Below are 20,916 nucleotides of genomic sequence, written 5' to 3'. Positions count from 1 at the left end.
GTCTACAGTGAAACAGAAGAAAAATGTAGGGAAGATTCAATAACACTCCTAAACGTACTAGCAGCAAAAGGGTACAAGGTAGATAACACAAATTTGCAATATTGCCTCGCCGAGGTACTATACCTCGGCCAACTGATATCAAAAGATGGAAAGCAAATACTTCCTGACAGAGCGGCTTCCATACGCCACATGATCATACCAAAAACAGTGAAGGACATGCAGAAGTTTCTCAGCATATGTAACTATTGCTGAGCATGGATCCTTGATTACGCAGCCTATACAAGGCCATTGCTACAAGCCTTAAAAGGCACACAAAAGAACAGGGCCCCAATAAAATGGACCCACGAAATGATGTCACAATACTTCAAGTTGCAGAACCTCATTGCAGACGCCCCAGTTCTCGCGAACCCAGATAATGAGAGGGAATTTTTCCTGTTTTCACACTGCAATGGAACACTGATGACAGCAGTGTTAACACAGAAAACATCACTGGGCCATAAACCCTTGACCTACTACAGCGGGACATTAGACGCAGTAATGCAAGGTCACTTCGCGTGCGAACAGGCTCTCACAGCCTCCGCTTTCGCGATCGAAAAGAGTGCCACCATTGTAATGGGATGTTCAGTAACAGTGTATGCAGAGCACTCCCTATTTGCGATTCTTGAACAAACAAAATCAACATTGACAAACAGAGAGCAACTGCGTATGAAATAATAATCCCGAGCCCCAATGTACATGTAGTGAGATGCAAAACAGTAAACCCAGCAACACTCATCACAGAGCCGTGCACAACAGAGGACATACAGGAAAACGATTGTGCCACCTATGAGGGAGAGGGCGATGACATCCCAAAAGCAAGTGAAAATGCCCTAGAAGAAGGAGAGATAGACCCAGAAACAGGGGAAAAACACATAGGAATAGCTGTAGTCTGCATGGAGGAAGACGGCTATGAAATGATTGTCCAAAAGTGCCGACCGTCCCACTACTCGGCACAGGCAGCCGAACTAACAGCCTTGGTTGAGGCATTACACACAGCAAAAGGATGTGCAGTAACCATATACTCAGACTCAGCTAACGCAACTACTACAGTCCATTCAGGGTTGTCCCAGTGGAGTAGAAGAGGGTTCAGAAGAGCAGATGGCTCTCCAGTACAACACGCAAAACTATTGAACGAATTGATAGAGGCATTAGCAATACCTTCGGTAGTGGCAGTGGTGAAAAGCCAGGCCCATACCAACAACACAGATGCAATCTCATTGGGGAACGCGGCAGCCGACACGGCAGCGAAGGAGGCCTCGTATCGCAATGCTACACCAACACTTGAATATGTTGTAAAAACAGTGACCACAGAACCACTAGAAGAAGCCTACAGCAACACGCCAGTAGCACAGATAATAGAATTACAAAGGAGAGCTCCACCGGAGGAACAAGAGCTGTGGAGCAAACAAGGGTGTAAACAATCAGCCACTGACCTCATTTGGAGACAAGAGACAACAGGAAAGGTAGTGATGTCAGTGGAATTACTAGAAGTGGCATTCCAGCAATTGCACTTCCCCAGTCATGTAATAAAGCAACACATTGCTGCAGACATCCAAGAACACTGGTTCGTCCCAAATCTACAGGAACACTTGTCAAAATGTGTTGTAGAATGTATAACATGTCAAACATACAATTCAGGGATGACATTAAGGACACTGCGTGGCACACTGCCCAGACCCATAGGACCATTTAGAGAACTACATATTGACTATGCCGATATGGGGGAAAGATGTAATGGAACCCGATACCTAATTGTAGTGGTATGCCCATTTTCAAGGTGGGCGGAGGCGGGCCCTTGCCCCCACCCAGATGCCAAATGTGCAGCCAAATTTTTAGTGAGAGAGGTTTTCTCAAGGTGGGGGATATGTGACGTTATACGATCAGACAACGGCACCCATTTGGTAAATGACCTTTTCAAAGAAGTAACAGCACTATTGGGGGTAAAGCATAAACTGTGCTCGATTTATCATCCAATGGCCAATGGGGTGGGGGAGAGGATCAACGGCCTACTTCAAAGCAAACTGCCTAATTATGTAACACCCTCAAAAAAATTGGGTTTGTTGCTTACCGTTAGCACTGTTCCGAATCGGAACGCAGCCATGCAAGGACCACCATTTAAGCCCCCACGAAATTGTGACCAGGAGGCGAATACACACACCAATATCTCCGATTAGGAGAGCATCAGATGCGCACAGGGCTGCCACAGTGCTGGGGGAAGAGTTTGAGGAATACCTAACCCAGTTGATGCGCGCGGTTCGCATCATAGCGCGGCAAATGGCACCACCCTTTACAGAAAGTGTGGCCACTGATACTAATATGCCAGCTGCAGAGAGCCCAAATGGTCCACTAATGCCCGGAGCGCACGTGTATGTGCGCAGCTTCGTGAGGAGATGGAACTCACCTAGGTTCCATGGGCCCTAGGAGGTGGTATACAGCACGCCGACAGCTGTGAAGGTGAAGGGGTTGAAGTACTGGGTACAACTCTCAGATGTGAGGAGGGGACGCGATAGTGCAATGATTGAGAGTGAACAAAACAATGCAACAGATGCAGCAAGCTAAATTCAGAGGTGGTGGCAAAAGTATCTGATGAAAATGAATATGCAATCCATGATATGACATTTTGTTATACGGTTTTCTCTTTCTTTCTATCTCTCTCTCTCCACTCTCACTACTTCACTCTCTATCTTCTACTGTTCTTTTTTAACACTGATAACGTTCTTTATTGTCTGCACGGACACTCTCTTCCTCTCTTTCTCCCTCACCCTCCCTCATCTTTCCTTCACCTTTTTTTTCACCTTCAGTTATTTCATCAAGTATCTTTTCTTGTATAAAGGTGTAAATTGAAAAAAGAAAAAAAAATAATGATAACGTATAAGAAGTATGATCAAGTGTTAAAATGAAATCTAAATGTATGTACATAATATGGTGACATAACAAAATTTGTATCGCCCCTCCAGGTGCAATATGGCCCAACGATCAACAATCGCCGAGAATAAACCAATGTTAGATAGCAATGGGGATGCCATTAGGGCCAAGAGGTTCAGTAATGTTGAATGTGTTTTAAAATGTACTGTAGTTTTATTATCAGCAATGTTGTTCTTTATGGCCTGGTATTACACGCTTTTATCTCTGGTCAATGACATGCACAAGGGGGGGAGCGGGGCTAACATGATACGAGAAGGTTCTCACTTAATATGGACTGGTGTGAAAACTATTTGGACAGAAACATATTATAGCAATAGTAACGGAACAAATGCAATGTAACCATCAGAAGACGTTACTATAAATGCAACAATGGCCTTGTTTATACATCCTGATTTAAACATGAGTGTTGATTATGAATTAAACGAGTATGATGGCGATTATTATTGGCCAAGCACCCGAACTAACACAAGTATGCATGCGCAACCAACCGTAGACCCTACCTCATATTATGATGCTGCTACTAACGAGTACACACTGGTATGTTTCCAATACACTATCAAAAGGTAAAGAGTCACAAGGAGGGAGGGAGGAGAAGAAGAAAAAGGGGGCCGGGAGGGAAAAAATACGACATTTATCATGACCTGGGTTTAGATGAGATAGAAGACCCCCGCCACCCTGACCAATCAAATGAGTGGTATGCTGACATGAGTGCCACAGCAAAGCAGGCAACTAATGAAAGTTGCTACGTCTGTTCCCTCATTCTGCACGCATCAGGAACACCAAAAATGTTAGTGCCACAGGAAGTGCCCTTGTCGGAGGCCCAGTGTTTAATTCATTTGATTTTGTGTAGGATAAAGAACTCTTTCCAGGCACACACCGTCTCATTAGAAAATCTGGAGAATGACAAAACCTGCACAAGCCGGCGACAAGGAGTGGTCTGCCTCCGAGAGCCATTCCTAGTGATCAAAGGGACGAGGTATGCAGAGAATAGATGGCACGATAAAACTATCCAATGCAAGGCGGAAGCACTCAGAGGCCTACCTGAAGATACCTTCCAATGGATAAAAAGCACATGCACCCCCATCTGGTTGCAACATGTCACCAAACTAACTTGGGTCACAGCATTGGAAAAACCGATAAAAATACAAAAGGAAATGCCACATGAACTATGCTTCCACGGGGAGGGAAGGTGAACATGGGGGAGTTAAAAAAGTGCAACAAAACGGTGATCATACCTGACATGAAAAAAGGTACTGCCGCACTCATGGACACGTATTGGATTTGCGGCAAACAAGCTTACCTGCACCTCCCCCCATCATGGAGAGTAACTTGCACCTTAGCAACCCTCCACACAGCACTGATGGTGCTACCAGAGAGCCACATCCAAGGAGCAGGGGGAAAATCAGCTGGCATATCGGCAGCAGGGCAATCGGCTGAACCATCGACAGCGCACAAACTAATGACAACAGAAGCCCCAGCTTACAATCTATTGTCAGAATATGAACTGAAGCAAAAGTTATCACGAAGTAAAAGATCCTCCAATTATATCTCATCTGAAACATCGAAACTCCTTGATGAGATCCCACAACAGTACAAGCTCTTTTCGTCTGCCGAGACATTTTTTGCATCACTCCTTGCTCCAGGACTCCAAGCACGAGCAAACGTCAAATGGTTGCAGATAGTGCGCTGGGAGCTCATCCAACTAGCCAACGACACTGAAGAAGGGTTCAATGTTATAAAAATAGAGCTCCACGCACTGCGCCTAATGACAATGCAAAACAGATATGTCTTAGATCTCCTCACGGCGATGGACGGTGGTGTTTGCCGAAAAATTGGGGGGGGCCTGTTGCACATTCGGGCCAACTGAAGACGCTGATAACGGAACACTCTCACATGTGATAACAGCAGTACACAATTTGGGAGAAAGAATGAGAACAGAAGGAGGAGCAGAGGAAAGCACATGGTTCGACAATCTGTTCAGCTGGATACCATCATGGATGAGTATAGCAATGAAAATGCTCGTTCCCATCATTGTCTTTATGCCCCTATTCTTCTGCGTGTGCCAACTTGGACTCTGGTGCTGTGAAAAGAGCATGCCTACCTCAGCCATGATGATGGTAACAATGGGCCGACCGACAACGGTAGCAACCATGATAGATGCACAAATGCAAACTGGGGAATACACTACACCACAATACCGACTGACAGCCATTTATAGGCAATATGGAGACAGGGTTGATCATTTATATCACACTACCATTAAAGAACCAACAGAGTTGCAATGGTACAAAGAAGTATGGGTGGATTTAGATGGAGATGGTGGTATATACATGACATGCACACCAGATGAATATGCCAGAAGAGGGAATAGTTTGAGAAGCGTATGCAGGGCATGGATGCCGATAAAGGGTACTCCAGCCTGGGATGAGGCAATTGCAGAAGCTGAGTACTACCGAAGGGAGAATGAAAAGAATACAAAATAAATATTTGTTACTTTAGATGTAACAAAATGGGGGAATGTATGGGAGTGAGGGGCCCTCAGGCCCCCCCATCCTTTACTTCCTAGTACAAACTTGGACCAAGTGCCTCCAGTAGTGGGTGCACCCCTTGCCCTTATGCGATGCTGACCCGTGTTGACATTCACGTAGATGGGACTACTGAGCAGGACACAGGGCATACATTTTTGTGCCCCTTTAGACTCCATCTTGGTAACCAGGCCTCACTGCGATAGTACCAAAACGCTTCTCTCCCTTTCCTTGCAGCACCCAAGCGCAACACACACTCACACACACACACATCCCCCACCATCATTCCAGCTCTGACTGGAAAACTCTGCAGCTCCATTCCCACGCTGAAGCCAGAGGTATTCGCAACAACTAATAAATAACAATAATAAAACACATCACTCTTCCTCTGAGATCACTGTCCTGCATGTGAACCAGCATGATTGTCCTGAATCGTCGGTGGAGAGAGGAGTCACCTGCAACATCCCTGCGGAGAAATCTACCCCACGATCGCTGTGGAAAGATCCACCATTGATCACTGGAGAGAAATACGTCAAAGATCAGGAGCATGAACCCCCTTAATATCCCTGGAGTGACGTCTACCCGCGAGCCCTGGGAGGAAATGCCCGGACAGGCCCCAGATGAGGTGAGTGGCCCCTGGTGAGGGATCCCGTGCCATGCCCCCCCCCCTGCAGCCTTGCCTGACCTTCTAGCCAAGAACGCATTGGATTCTGGGAATTTAAATTTTACGTGTCCCATCAAATATGGCCTGTAAGGGCTGCTAGAGGTAAATGGGGCAAGTTGGCAACAATGCTGCGCTTTTATAACAGAAATACTGTAGCTAAGTAACCATAGCGGAGCAATGCCTTAACAAGGCGCTTTATAGTGTTAGTGAATAGTGAGCAGGAAATTGCTCCCACTCTCATCCCCAATTCCCCACAACTACTTCTCTCCACGTCAGACTCTCCTCTATTCCCATCCCTGACCCCTTCATCTCTCTGCGCCCTTTAATCCTGTTGATCACCCCACGTGCACTGCCGACATGCCCCAGGGCCCCCAACTCCACCCCCTTCCCATGCTGTCAATCCCTCCCACCCTCCTACATGCCCCCACTCCACACCCTGCCCATGCATTCCATCGCTCCCACTCTCACCCCACCCGCCTACATGCCCCCACTCCACATGCTGTCAATCCCTCCACCCTCCCATACCCACTCTCACCCCACCCTCCTACATGCCCCACTCCACACCCTGCCCATGCTGTCCATCCCACTCTCACCCTCCTACATGCCCCCACTCTACACCTTGCCCATGCTTTCCATCCCTCCACCCGCACACATGCCCCCACTACACACCCTCCACATGCTGTCAATCCCTCCACCCTCCCATACCCACTCTCACCCCACCCTCCTACATGCCCCCACTCCACACCCTGCCCATGCTGTCCATCCCACTCACCCTCCTACATGCCCCTACTTCACACCCTTCCCATGCTGTCCATCCCTCCCACTCTCACCCCACCCTCCAACATGCCCCCACTCCACACCCTCCTCATGCTTTCCACCCCCCCTCCCAATCTCAACCCACCCTCCTACATGCCCCCACTCCACACCCGCTCCATGCTGTCAATCCCTCCCCCACCCACTCCACACCCTCCCCATGCTGCACACACTCTCTAACGGGGACCTCTGAGGCTCTGCCCATGCATGGCTGGATCTCCTCCTACCTCTGACTGGATGGGAACACCAGCAGCTCCACCCCTCTCCCAGTGGGGGTTCCCACGGGATCTGTTTTAGTGGAGTGGTAGATTAGGTGTGGACTAACTTTGCATCTGTACTGTGGGCTGATCTTGGCAGTCACGTCAGTAGAGGGGTTCTATGTGGGTTTGCTGGTGAAATACTTTGAGAGAATACATTGTGGAATGTTTTCTGTCCTTTATTCCCTAGCCAAGCCTGCCCGCCCTATCTGTGGCCAGGTGTTCTGGCGTGCTTTACTCCTGATCTCACCTGGTTCTTTATCAAGGTCTTCAGTATCTGTAGAAGCAGAGTCACAGTCCTTTTTCTTGCTCTTCTTCCTGACAAGTGAGCTCTTCTTTGATGCCCATTGATCAAATGGGAATGGCGGAATGTAGGAATTGGCTGAGTAGTGTAGGGAATAGCTGAGTGTGAGGAACGTACATAATATGCATTGATATGCGGGAACATTCGAATGAACATATATCATACCACACCTCACGCCTACTCTCCTCTTTACACCATCACTCAAATAGAACACAGGGATACTATGACACCATTCGGTATAACTGTTCTCATATCAACATCTCCCGCTCACTCCCCATCACTCTAAGTAACCACCGCTGGTTTAACACCCCCAGCCAGGCGTTTCTCCTCAGGCCTAACGCAGCCACTCTCGAGCTGGATTAATTCTGCCAGAGCGTACACATTCTCCTGACCTCTCAACCACCACACCTACCGCTAAGAAGCAGCTACCACAATAACCCCGCACCAGCTGCACACATACTCTGTGCGCACACGCACCTTTTGTCTCTCTTCACCCTCTCTACTGACTCGAACCTCTGTTCCCAAGGGCGTTCAACCTACCAGCGCCTTCAGACCATACCAATGGTATATAAGGCGCTATATAAATGCAAAATACAATACAATACAATACAATGAACTAAGCCCACGGCTCGTCCATCTCCACAAATATGTCTTAGCCCAGAACCCCTGCCAGTGGAAACTTACTGCTAGTTCGACCCCATGCCCTGTAAAATATTCCTTTTATGTGCCAGACCACTTTTATGTGCCAGACCACTGGCCATGCTTTGATGCCCACCCAGCAGACCCCCAACTAACATAAGACCCCTGCTGCAGTATATTGTGCCCAGTACTAACAAATGCCACATATCTGAGATTCTTGTAAACATGAACCTACACTCTGGCCATTGTATTATAGCGGTCAAGACCCTTAACCTATGCTCTGTATAATCTATGTGCTTAAGATGATATAGATAACTAGACACCTTCATAGATATATGGTAACTACAAAGAGTACTCTTGAATTATTAGTATTTAGTTCATGAATTATAAAGAATGGATTATGTTAGCTTAGATAGTGACCATCATGTACCATCATGCCCCAACCTTCACCCATTCGGAGCACAGATGGCTGACGTTCATCCTCCCGCCAATCGAACAACCAACCAGGAGGACGAGATGATTCCCACTCCTACAGCACCACCTCGGTTGACCAATCCAGGTCCAACGTAGCATCATATGTTAGACGCCCTGTTCTTCATCTATAAAATGTATTGTAATTTTAACTTTGCCAGAGCGCTCTCAGAGATCTAGATAAACTTTTCCTTGAACTCTCGCAGCCTGCTCTCTTTGCCTCATTCCCTGCCCGGGGTGTGTCAGTTTATTCTTTTCGTCTAACAGCGGGGAGGGCACAAACACTCCCATATCGGAAGTGTCTGGGTAACACACTCGTAGCGCTTTCCGTACTGCTGCTCTGCAATTGTTAAATGGCGCTCCGTCATGCGCAGTGTTAATTGTGGTTACACCAGGGTAGCCTGCCCGTGTCCACACATCGTCTGCTCTCTCATCAAGTATGGCGATCAGGAGACCTTTAATTTCCCCTATAGTTAGCGTGTTTCCTCCTGTCATTTTTTCTACCTCATGTATCCATTTTCCAGCTCCCGGTGTCAGCATTGCAAGCTTGTTCTTCAGGTTTTCTCGATCCATGTGTGGCCATGGAATAAATTGTGGTCTTGCTCCCCCTTTTTCTAGTAGCGGAAATTGGAATGCACAGCCCCCTTTCTCTTCTCTCATAGCTCTCCTGTCTATCGCAGGGGTAATATTCCTGCATCGCCGTCTACCTGGCAATGTCCATAATCTGTCTAAATAGGGCGGTGACGACACCCCCCTCTGTCCATGGGGTATTCCTTCATGCCAGTTAGACTGTGCGGCAGACTCAGATGCCCTCGGTGCAGACTCGCTAGCATCTGACCATCGTACCTCTCTTTCCCTTGGAAGTCATCTTTCGTGTTGTCTCCCTTCTTCATTTGCCTCGCGCTCCTCCTCTTCGAAGTCAGACATTGTTTGTTCCCAATTCACGCAACTCCTTGTGTCATCATCATTTCTACTGATTTCTAATCTATCCAGGGACAGTTTCCTACTCCCACTACTTCGGGTGACATCCTCAGTGTCATTCAGCTGAGTGCTTTCCAAGCTCTCATCCTCCCCCTCTCCTTGGGGTATTTGTTCTAACCCCATTTCATCATATATTTTTTCGATCGTTTCTCAGATGCGTCTGGTGTCGAAGTCATCTTCAATATTTGCCCTAGATGTGCCTGGTACTGAATCGTATGCAGAAAATAATTCTTCAATGTCTTCCCAGTCTACAACTGGATCAGGTTTTTTAACTTCCCTTTCCAAATATTCAAGATCGCATGCCCTCTGTCTACGCTTACGTTCAATATCATCATCAAATTTTTTGCACTTCCTCGCCTCTTCTCTGACCCTATCTTCTTCCCTTCTCTTTTCATTTCTACGTTCATCTGCCCCTCGAATTTCCTCATCTCTAATTCTCCTTAACCTTTCACGTACCCTTTGCTCTTCTTCTAACCTTTGCTGTTTCTGTCCGTCTTGATCATAGGCTGCTCTTGGTTTGTGATCAAGCTGTTTTTCTTGCTATTCGCGATATAACTGTTCTCGCCTTAGCCTATCTTTCCTTCTTATCCTTTCGTCCCTTAACTCCTTCTTTTTCTCCTTTCTCAGTCCTCATCTAACCTCTCTTTAGGTCTCACTTCATCACTTCCTTTCCTATCGAGTTTCAATAAGATTTGTCCTCCCATCCATTCATCTTTTGCGAATGCTATCTCATCAGTTCTGTTTTCACTTCCTTTCCATTTCTTTCCCTCTCTCTCCTTGTCGAGAGATGCACTTGTCTGTGCCTGATCCTTTCTTTTATCATCACGTCTCCCCTTGTCCCTCGGGACTGCGGAGGTAAGATTCTTGTCCTTATCTTTCCCTTGATTTTGATCACTACTATATGTAGGTGACTCATATGCGGGTTTGCTGTACCCTGTTGCTGCTTTAAGCTCTCTTAATGGCTAGAGTCCCTCAATCTTGCTCTCTTCGGTTTCTGTTTCAGGCGGTGCAGATGGCGCAGTATGCGTCTCACCCCTCTCTGTGCATACATTAAGTATCCAATCTGCTGGCGGCTCTTCCTCTTTTGCTTGTTGAAACATCTTCCAAAGCTCTAGAACAGAAAGACGTTTCTCTAGCTTTTTGCCTGTATATGTGGCGTGCAAATATGTCATCATTTGTTGTAAGACGGCTTTGGATAAAGACCCATTTTGTAGCCATGGCATAAACATCTTGTGGGCAGTACCTTTAACCCATTCGGTGCTATACTTCTTTAGCTTGGGTGCGTGTTTCGGCAACTGTTTGCATAAGTGTGCTGATGGAGTTATGTCTTTCATGTTGATATCTGTTTTCTTTCCTCTTTTACAAAACTTGTCAATACTTTGTGTGATAAAAACACCTTGTAACAATATGAGTGAGCACCAAACACTGCAAGCTCCAAACCAACATTTCCACCTAACAAAAACATCTTATATCACCACTTTGCTAAAAAAAAAAAAAAACATTTAGTTCAGGTGCGATTCAGTCTCAATTATCGAATCGCTCAACATTTTTTTTCAACCTGTTTCCGTAATAACAATTTCACAAATGAAGCCATACAAAACATATAGGACAGACACTTAACATACTAGACAGACACCAGCTGGACACAAATATCTCTGCCTATAATCAATACCCCTACATGGAGTTTAAATGAACCCTGTTCACAACGTCTTTAAACGCGGTGGTAGCCTAATTGTTCCCCATTAGGTGGGACTCTGGGTTCACGTTTCTTCTGACCGCTATATTAAAGCGCAGGAATAAGGCGTATCCTCTCATTTCTCAGGTGTCCGCACTGGTAACGTCTCACTTCTCGGGTGTCCATCCCGGTATTCTCTATTTGTTCAATTATTCTTAAGTCATTGGGCCTCATTACACGGAAGGCGGTAATCCAGGGTGCTATTAGCACCCTGGACCATGCCGGTAAATTACCGGCACCGCCTTGGCGGAAAGGGGATTTACCGCCCCATTCCAAGGTTGGAGGGGCGGTAAATCCCCTTTCCGCCATTGCCCTTCCCCATTCCCATTTCTGCCCCATAGGGCTCTATGGGAATGGGGAAGGCGCTAATTACGGCACCGCAATTTTGCGGTGCCGTAATTAGCTCCGAGGTCCCTTAGCGGGTTGGTACTTAACGCCTGCAAGAAGCAGGCGTTAATTCCTCCAACCCGCAAAGGGACCTCGTAGTACGGCGGTAAGGGTTAACGGTCACCGTTGCCATTAACGGTGACCGTTAACCCTTACCGCCGTCCGTGTAATGAGGCCCATTATCCCCTTATATATATACAGTCTTCTCTACTTCTGACTATTTTGTTTTTTCCTCCTCCCTCCATTACCTTTTCCCTTTACTTGTTCTAAGGCGCACGTCGTTTGCCAAAGCACTCAATTTTTTGTTTCACTCACCGTTCGCACCGTTCGTCTCTGGACTCTCGGGATCACCGCCTCTGTTACCGCCTCCTTCAGGTTTTTCATCCGATCAGCTGCCCGTAGGAATGGGAAGGGATATGTTTTTAAAACGTGTCCTTTCAGGCCCCGACTGCAGTCTTGGGTCAGTTACACTACCATTGTCCACGGAGAGCTTCACAGTCTACTCCGCCGAATGGCAGAGGACTCGTGATATTGCCGAGGACCTAGAGTTACTTCGTATCGACGGTCAATTAGGTGTCTTATTTCAATCAATTATCAATAATAAATAATCAATGGTTTCCAACCATCCTCTGCTACCAAGTGTACAGGAGAGGGAGTGACCCCTGACCGGCCCATAGAGTCAGAGCTCGCCATCGAGTACTTTAGGACAAAATAGCTGCACCTTGAGGTGGAAGTGGTGCAGGCTTTGTTCCTCCAACACCAATCAATAAGGACAACTCAATGGTTTGGCAAAGGGGAGTCCGTTTAATGACAAGTACAAGAAACGGGGAAACATGGAAATCAACAGTGATGCGATAGCCCGTCTCGCTTCAACTCCCACAATCTTCATACAAACAGTAACAGTTATACCCAAAATCCGTCATCATTGACGTGTAACACTCATAAGTTTGTCAAGCAATTCTATTGGTTGGAAAAAGTAACTTAAGTATAGGTGCTATAGCTGTATATCGTAACAGAGTGTGAGGATTGGTTAATCTTTATCAGGTGGGCGTCTACGCCCTTCCCTCTAACATTACTCATGCAGACAGTCACTAAAAGTACGACGTCTCATTGGTTTTGCTAGCTATAGGACACTAGATTATTTGGTCCATTGTGATTAGGTTAGCAATAACCTCAAGCATAAATCTCTACTTTAATTAGCAGCATGCAGAATGGTTAACCAGGTGCAGGATGCCCCAAGATTCACCCAGCCTCCCTTCCATCAATCAGTACTCGAATGGCTATGTGTCAATTAGTTGGCTGTGGTTGGCCTCATAACTGTAGCTTATTGTCAGGAAAAGTTATGGTATCTCCTGTTTTGGGTGACATCAGACGTTGGTGCCTCTTCGCGCTTGGCTGGTCACGGGTTAGTACACCGTGGATCGGCTTCGCTTTCCTTCTATTTGTGCATTTAATTCTAATTTCGGCCTGCCACCTGCCTGGGCGTACTTATCTCGACCTTCACAGGGCAGGCTGCTCTGCACTTAAGTTTCGATGCTATGAAGCTACTGTCCACCTCACTCTCTTGGATTTACCTCAAATTCCCAGGCACGGAATGCTCTTTGCTGAGTTTCGATTCCGCCGTCTCTTCTTGTTTTAGCTGGAATAAGAATCCTGTCCTGTTTGACCATTAGTAACCTGGGTTAATTCTGCTTTTGTATAAATTGGACTCTCACTTATATAGTGTGCTTTGTTGAGGTAGATATATAGTTGGCGCTTGCCACTCTTTTCTGCTACTAAGCATAGCAAGCCTCACTGTTTTCTTAGCTTCTTGCGTTACAAGCATATGTACAGGAGTTAGCCGGTTGAATATTTTCATCCTGTTTGACAGTTTGAGTTTCTATATGTTTCAACATCGTGCTTCCTTTTAAGTTCATGATATCCTTATTCATGATATTTCGTCTTTGTGTGTTTTTGATTGTCGCTTCTTTCATTTGTGAGTCTGTCCGGGCATTTGTGTCTTCACCATTCGTCTTCAATTAAGGCCTTTTGAGTTTCTTCTGGGACAGTGTTTAAGCAATCTTTATTTTGTGTCATTTGCTGGTAGGGTTGTCTCAAAGGATACCTTAGTGTCCATGATTGTCTGGTTATTGGCACTTCAATAGGTGTTGCTCTTCTGATGGGCACTGGACAGAGTCCTAACACGGCTCTCTGCTGGTTTATTTGTTCATCATACATCACTTGGTGTGAACGTTCCTGGTACTTCAAAATGGGTGGCTGGAGTGCAGGCCATATTTGGGGCCTCCTCTACAAGTCCTTTCAACAATGGTGGTAACTTGAACTCGTTGTGCAGTAATCGAGATCTTCCCACCAATGTAACACTCAGGGGTATAAATGGACAGACTGAGCGCTCTATTGGTTGAAAGATGGTTTGAGATGGCTGGACACAGTGGAACCCCGACAGCTGCAAGGGAAACACTTGATTAATACAAATGTTGAACAACTGTATGTATTTAATGAACAATAACCTTGGTAAATGACCTGACAGCAAAAACAAGGTTTTCGTATGGCATGTACAACATAAATGATGCAGCACTGCAGGATCGTAACTCTAAAGACACAGAAATTAGATCACTATTAGGCAGGTGAAAAACAATGGCAACACTGGCAGTTGGTATTGGAAAACGACAGTTTCTTCTTACCAACGCGTCCAGCTAGCTGATGTGATGACAAGAGAGAGTTCTGCCGTTGAATGGAGGCAATCCAAGATGAATCCATGGGGAAAAGAAATCCACCTACACCGCCAAAACGAGGGCGCCTAATGTCCCAATTGTGCTAAAGGCAGTCTCCAGTTCAGCACAACAACCTCTCCCCGCCGGCACGCGGGCGCCTAAACGAATTCCTAGTAGTAGGTAGCAGTGCTTGATACAGACAGGATCTTTAGCGCAAGTGAAGAAGAGGAAATGTCCGTGATGACTAGCAAACCTTTTCCTAATCCGAAACAGTACCAAAGCAACGTAGACAGGATCACAGGGTAGTCGAGAGCAATCCAAGGTCACTACATGTAAGTCGAGCAGAATCAAGGGCAAGGCAAAGGAACGTCCATAAAACAGGCAGGGTTCAAAACCTAAGAAATCCAAAGTTGCAGAAACGCCACTGTTTAGTCCAAAAACAACAATCAGAAGCGCCGAGCTGGGTGCGAGGCAGGGCTATACTGGCTTCCTAGCAACGCAGTGAACACATGACCGGCACAAAGGAGAACCACGTGACTGAAGCGCATAACGTGCCAACGTCGCATGGCAACCGCCAATGCGCCCGGAACAACGCTTTGTGTTTGTGGAAGCCCGTACGAACGAGCCTTGGCACCTGGACAAGTTTGCTTTTGAATACGGAAACAGCCGTGGTAACGTGCACACTGATAGACTTGCAGGAGCGTGGTTCCGACTGCCGTTATCTAACAGTGATCCAGAATCATTTAGAGAGCTGCAGATAAGACACAGTGCAATCAAATGATTTGCCCAGGATCACACTCTTTGGTGCAATGGTGAAACCGGGATGTGAACAAATTAACCAACTGAGCACATCTTCCCAGATTTAGCTGATTTAGATATTTATTAAGGTTTTTCTTTGCATTTCATGTGCTTAATTAATTAATACTTTATTTATAGCAATGCCTTGAAAGGAAACCACATTACATAATAACGTTAGCCTTTCGTAGTAAACTAACTCTATGGGCCTCATTACGAGGTAGGTGGTAAGGGATTACCGGCACCAGTAAGGACACCGGTGCCGGTAATCCCTTACCACCCTATTCCGAGGTCCCTTAGCGGGTCCCTTCCTCAACGCCTGGTCTGACCAGGTGTTAAGGACGGGACCCGTTAAGGGACTTCAGAGCTAATAACGGTACCTTTCATGCACCAAGGCTCAAAACACTTGCACATCCCATTCCATATCTTCACAGCAGCAGGGGGGGGTCTGCTGGTACTCCAGGACAGCCCAACAGACTCGGCACTGCTCCAGCTGGTTGCCCCCGTTCCTCCACTGGCAACTGCCCTGGCACCTGACACCACGCATGACGAGGCGAGTTGTTACCATGGTACCATGTACCAATACTCGTCACGTGATATGGAGGGTCCGATCACGTGACATGGTTCCAATGGAAAACCTTTAAACCTCTGTGGATAACGCCTTTCCACGCTTCACAGATGTGGTTTTTGCAGCGTTAGCGTTTTAACTCTCATCTTGCTTGTGAATACTTCTGACCACAGACCACGTACACCGGACCAATTTGCGGCACCGTAATTAGCGCCTTCCCCATTCCCATAGATCCCTATAGGGCAAAAATGGGAATGGGGAAGGGCAATGGGGGAAGGGGGAATTACCGCACCGCTAACCTTGGAATAGGGCGGTAATTCCCCTTTCCTCCAAGGCGGTGCTGGTATTTTACCGGCATGGACCAAGGTGCTAATAGCACCTTGGTCCTCCGCCTACCGTGTAATGCGGCCCCAGCTATGTGGTTACAGGCCTCCCTATACTTAGGGCCTCATTACACGGATGGCGGTAAGGGTTTACCGGTACCGGTATTTTACCGGTACCGGTAAATCCTTACCGCCTTACTACGAGGTCCCTTTGCGGGTTGGGGAATTTAACGCCTGCTTTTTGCAGGCGTTAAAAACCAACCCGCAAAGGGACCCAGGGAGCTAATTACAGTACCGCAATTTGCGGTACTGTAATTAGCGCCTTCCCCATTCCCATTATGCCCTATGGGGCAAAAATGGGAATGGGGAAGGGCAATGGGGGAAGGGGGAATTACCGCCCCACCAACCTTGGAATAGGGCGGTAATTCCCCTTTCCACCAAGGCAGTGCCGGTATTTTACAGGCATGAACCATGGCGCTAATAAACACCAGGCACCTACTGTGAAGGCTTAGGCATGTGTATGTTGCCACTCAATTTCTTCGTTTAAACCAAGCACATGACTCTGACATTTAAAGATCATTCTTTGTTCAAATAACACCAGTTTTTGATCAGTGTCTAATTTGCCATTGCCCCGTACCTTTTTTAGAATGACCCATTTTGATCACTACTATATGTAGGTGACTCATATGCGGGTTTGCTGTACCCTGTTGCTGCTTTAAGCTCTCTTAATGGCTAGAGTCCCTCAATCTTGCTCTCTTCGGTTTCTGTTTCAGGCGGTGCAGATGGCGCAGTATGCGTCTCACCCCTCTCTGTGCATACATTAAGTATCCAATCTGGTGGCGGCTCTTCCTCTTTTGCTTGTTGAAACATCTTCCAAAGCTCTAGAACAGAAAGACGTTTCTCTAGCTTTTTGCCTGTATATGTGGCGTGCAAATATGTCATCATTTGTTGTAAGACGGCTTTGGATAAAGACCCATTTTGTAGCCATGGCATAAACATCTTGTGGGCAGTACCTTTAACCCATTCGGTGCTATACTTCTTTAGCTTGGGTGCGTGTTTCGGCAACTGTTTGCATAAGTGTGCTGATGGAGTTATGTCTTTCATGTTGATATCTGTTTTCTTTCCTCTTTTACAGAACTTGTCAATACTTTGTGTGATAAAAACACCTTGTAACAATATGAGTGAGCACCAAACACTGCAAGCTCCAAACCAACATTTCCACCTAACAAAAACATCTTATATCACCACTTTGCTAAAAAAAAAAAAACATTTAGTTCAGGTGCGATTCAGTCTCAATTATCGAATCGCTCAACATTTTTTTTCAACCTGTTTCCGTAATAACAATTTCACAAATGAAGCCATACAAAACATATAGGACAGACACTTAACATACTAGACAGACACCAGCTGGACACAAATATCTCTGCCTATAATCAATACCCCTACATGGAGTTTAAATGAACCCTGTTCACAACGTCTTTAAACGCGGTGGTAGCCTAATTGTTCCCCATTAGGTGGGACTCTGGGTTCACGTTTCTTCTGACCGCTATATTAAAGCGCAGGAATAAGGCGTATCCTCTCATTTCTCAGGTGTCCGCCCTGGTAACGTCTCACTTCTCGGGTGTCCATCCCGGTATTCTCTATTTGTTCAATTATTCTTAAGTCATTATCCCCTTATATATATATACAGTCTTCTCTACTTCTGACTATTTTGTTTTTTCCTCCTCCCTCCATTACCTTTTCCCTTTACTTGTTCTAAGGCGCACGTCGTTTGCCAAAGCACTCAATTTTTTGTTTCACTCACCGTTCGCACCGTTCGTCTCTGGACTCTCGGGATCACCGCCTCTGTTACCGCCTCCTTCAGGTTTTTCATCCGATCAGCTGCCCGTAGGAATGGGAAGGGATATGTTTTTAAAACGTGTCCTTTCAGGCCCCGACTGCAGTCTTGGGTCAGTTACACTACCATTGTCCACGGAGAGCTTCACAGTCTACTCCGCCGAATGGCAGAGGACTCGTGATATTGCCGAGGACCTAGAGTTACTTCGTATCGGCGGTCAATTAGGTGTCTTATTTCAATCAATTATCAATAATAAATAATCAATGGTTTCCAACCATCCTCTGCTACCAAGTGTACAGGAGAGGGAGTGACCCCTGACCGGCCCATAGAGTCAGAGCTCGCCATCGAGTACTTTAGGACAAAATAGCTGCACCTTGAGGTGGAAGTGGTGCAGGCTTTGTTCCTCCAACACCAATCAATAAGGACAACTCAATGGTTTGGCAAAGGGGAGTCCGTTTAATGACAAGTACAAGAAACGGGGAAACATGGAAATCAACAGTGATGCGATAGCCCGTCTCGCTTCAACTCCCACAATCTTCATACAAACAGTAACAGTTATACCCAAAATCCGTCATCATTGACGTGTAACACTCATAAGTTTGTCAAGCAATTCTATTGGTTGGAAAAAGTAACTTAAGTATAGGTGCTATAGCTGTATATCGTAACAGAGTGTGAGGATTGGTTAATCTTTATCAGGTGGGCGTCTACGCCCTTCCCTCTAACATTACTCATGCAGACGTCACTAAAAGTACGACGTCTCATTGGTTTTGCTAGCTATAGGACACTAGATTATTTGGTCCATTGTGATTAGGTTAGCAATAACCTCAAGCATAAATCTCTACTTTAATTAGCAGCATGCAGAATGGTTAACCAGGTGCAGGATGCCCCAAGATTCACCCAGCCTCCCTTCCATCAATCAGTACTCGAATGGCTATGTGTCAATTAGTTGGCTGTGGTTGGCCTCATAACTGTAGCTTATTGTCAGGAAAAGTTATGGTATCTCCTGTTTTGGGTGACATCAGACGTTGGTGCCTCTTCGCGCTTGGCTGGTCACGGGTTAGTACACCGTGGATCGGCTTCGCTTTCCTTCTATTTGTGCATTTAATTCTAATTTCGCCCTGCCACCTGCCTGGGCGTACTTATCTCGACCTTCACAGGGCAGGCTGCTCTGCACTTAAGTTTCGATGCTATGAAGCTACTGTCCACCTCACTCTCTTGGATTTACCTCAAATTCCCAGGCACGGAATGCTCTTTGATGAGTTTCGATTCCGCCGTCTCTTCTTGTTTTAGCTGGAATAAGAATCCTGTCCTGTTTGACCATTAGTAACCTGGGTTAATTCTGCTTTTGTATAAATTGGACTCTCACTTATATAGTGTGCTTTGTTGAGGTAGATATATAGTTGGCGCTTGCCACTCTTTTCTGCTACTAAGCATAGCAAGCCTCACTGTTTTCTTAGCTTCTTGCGTTACAAGCATATGTACAGGAGTTAGCCGGTTGAATATTTTCATCCTGTTTGACAGTTTGAGTTTCTATATGTTTCAACATCGTGCTTCCTTTTAAGTTCATGATATCCTTATTCATGATATTTCGTCTTTGTGTGTTTTTGATTGTCGCTTCTTTCATTTGTGAGTCTGTCCGGGCATTTGTGTCTTCACCATTCGTCTTCAATTAAGGCCTTTTGAGTTTCTTCTGGGACAGTGTTTAAGCAATCTTTATTTTGTGTCATTTGCTGGTAGGGTTGTCTCAAAGGATACCTTAGTGTCCATGATTGTCTGGTTATTGGCACTTCAATAGGTGTTGCTCTTCTGATGGGCACTGGACAGAGTCCTAACACGGCTCTCTGCTGGTTTATTTGTTCATCATACATCACTTGGTGTGAACGTTCCTGGTACTTCAAAATGGGTGGCTGGAGTGCAGGCCATATTTGGGGCCTCCTCTACAAGTCCTTTCAACAATGGTGGTAACTTGAACTCGTTGTGCAGTAATCGAGTTCTTCCCACCAATGTAACACTCAGGGGTATAAATGGACAGACTGAGCGCTCTATTGGTTGAAAGATGGTTTGAGATGGCTGGACACAGTGGAACCCCGACAGCTGCAAGGGAAACACTTGATTAATACAAATGTTGAACAACGGTACGTATTTAATGAACAATAACCTTGGTAAATGACCTGACAGCAAAAACAAGGTTTTCGTATGGCATGTACAACATAAATGATGCAGCACTGCAGGATCGTAACTCTAAAGACACAGAAATTAGATCACTATTAGGCAGGTGAAAAACAATGGCAACACTGGCAGTTGGTATTGGAAAACGACAGTTTCTTCTTACCAACGCGTCCAGCTAGCTGATGTGATGACAAGAGAGAGTTCTGCCGTTGAATGGAGGCAATCCAAGATGAATCCATGGGGAAAAGAAATCCACCTACACCGCCAAAACGAGGACGCCTAATGTCCCAATTGTGCTAAAGGCAGTCTCCAGTTCAGCACAACAACCTCTCCCCGCCGGCACGCGGGCGCCTAAACGAATTCCTAGTAGTAGGTAGCAGTGCTTGATACAGACAGGATCTTTAGCGCAAGTGAAGAAGAGGAAATGTCCGTGATGACTAGCAAACCTTTTCCTAATCCGAAACAGTACCAAAGCAACGTAGACAGGATCACAGGGTAGTCGAGAGCAATCCAAGGTCACTACATGTAAGTCGAGCAGAATCAAGGGCAAGGCAAAGGAACGTCCATAAAACAGGCAGGGTTCAAAACCTAAGAAATCCAAAGTTGCAGAAACGCCACTGTTTAGTCCAAAAACAACAATCAGAAGCGCCGAGCTGGGTGCGAGGCAGGGCTATACTGGCTTCCTAGCAACGCAGTGAACACATGACCGGCACAAAGGAGAACCACGTGACTGAAGCGCATAACGTGCCAACGTCGCATGGCAACCGCCAATG

General features: G+C 46.2%; 1 protein-coding gene across 1 annotated transcript in view; it reads right to left on the bottom strand.

The window, feature by feature from the left end:
• Window positions 1–20,916, bottom strand: part of LOC138467389 (uncharacterized) — a 623,308-nt gene that overhangs the window by 284,005 nt on the left and 318,387 nt on the right. The window contains 2 exon segments of the mRNA XM_069607343.1: window positions 16,941–17,051; window positions 17,151–17,284. Coding sequence (XP_069463444.1) covers window positions 16,941–17,051; window positions 17,151–17,284 — 245 coding nt within the window.

The sequence above is a fragment of the Ambystoma mexicanum genome, chromosome 4q, assembly GCF_040938575.1.
Source record: "Ambystoma mexicanum isolate Mex_15411 chromosome 4q, UKY_AmexF1_1, whole genome shotgun sequence".
NCBI classification, from domain to species: domain Eukaryota; kingdom Metazoa; phylum Chordata; class Amphibia; order Caudata; family Ambystomatidae; genus Ambystoma; species Ambystoma mexicanum.
Note: the sequence above shows the minus strand (reverse complement) of the source record. Positions and strands in the feature narration are given on the sequence as shown.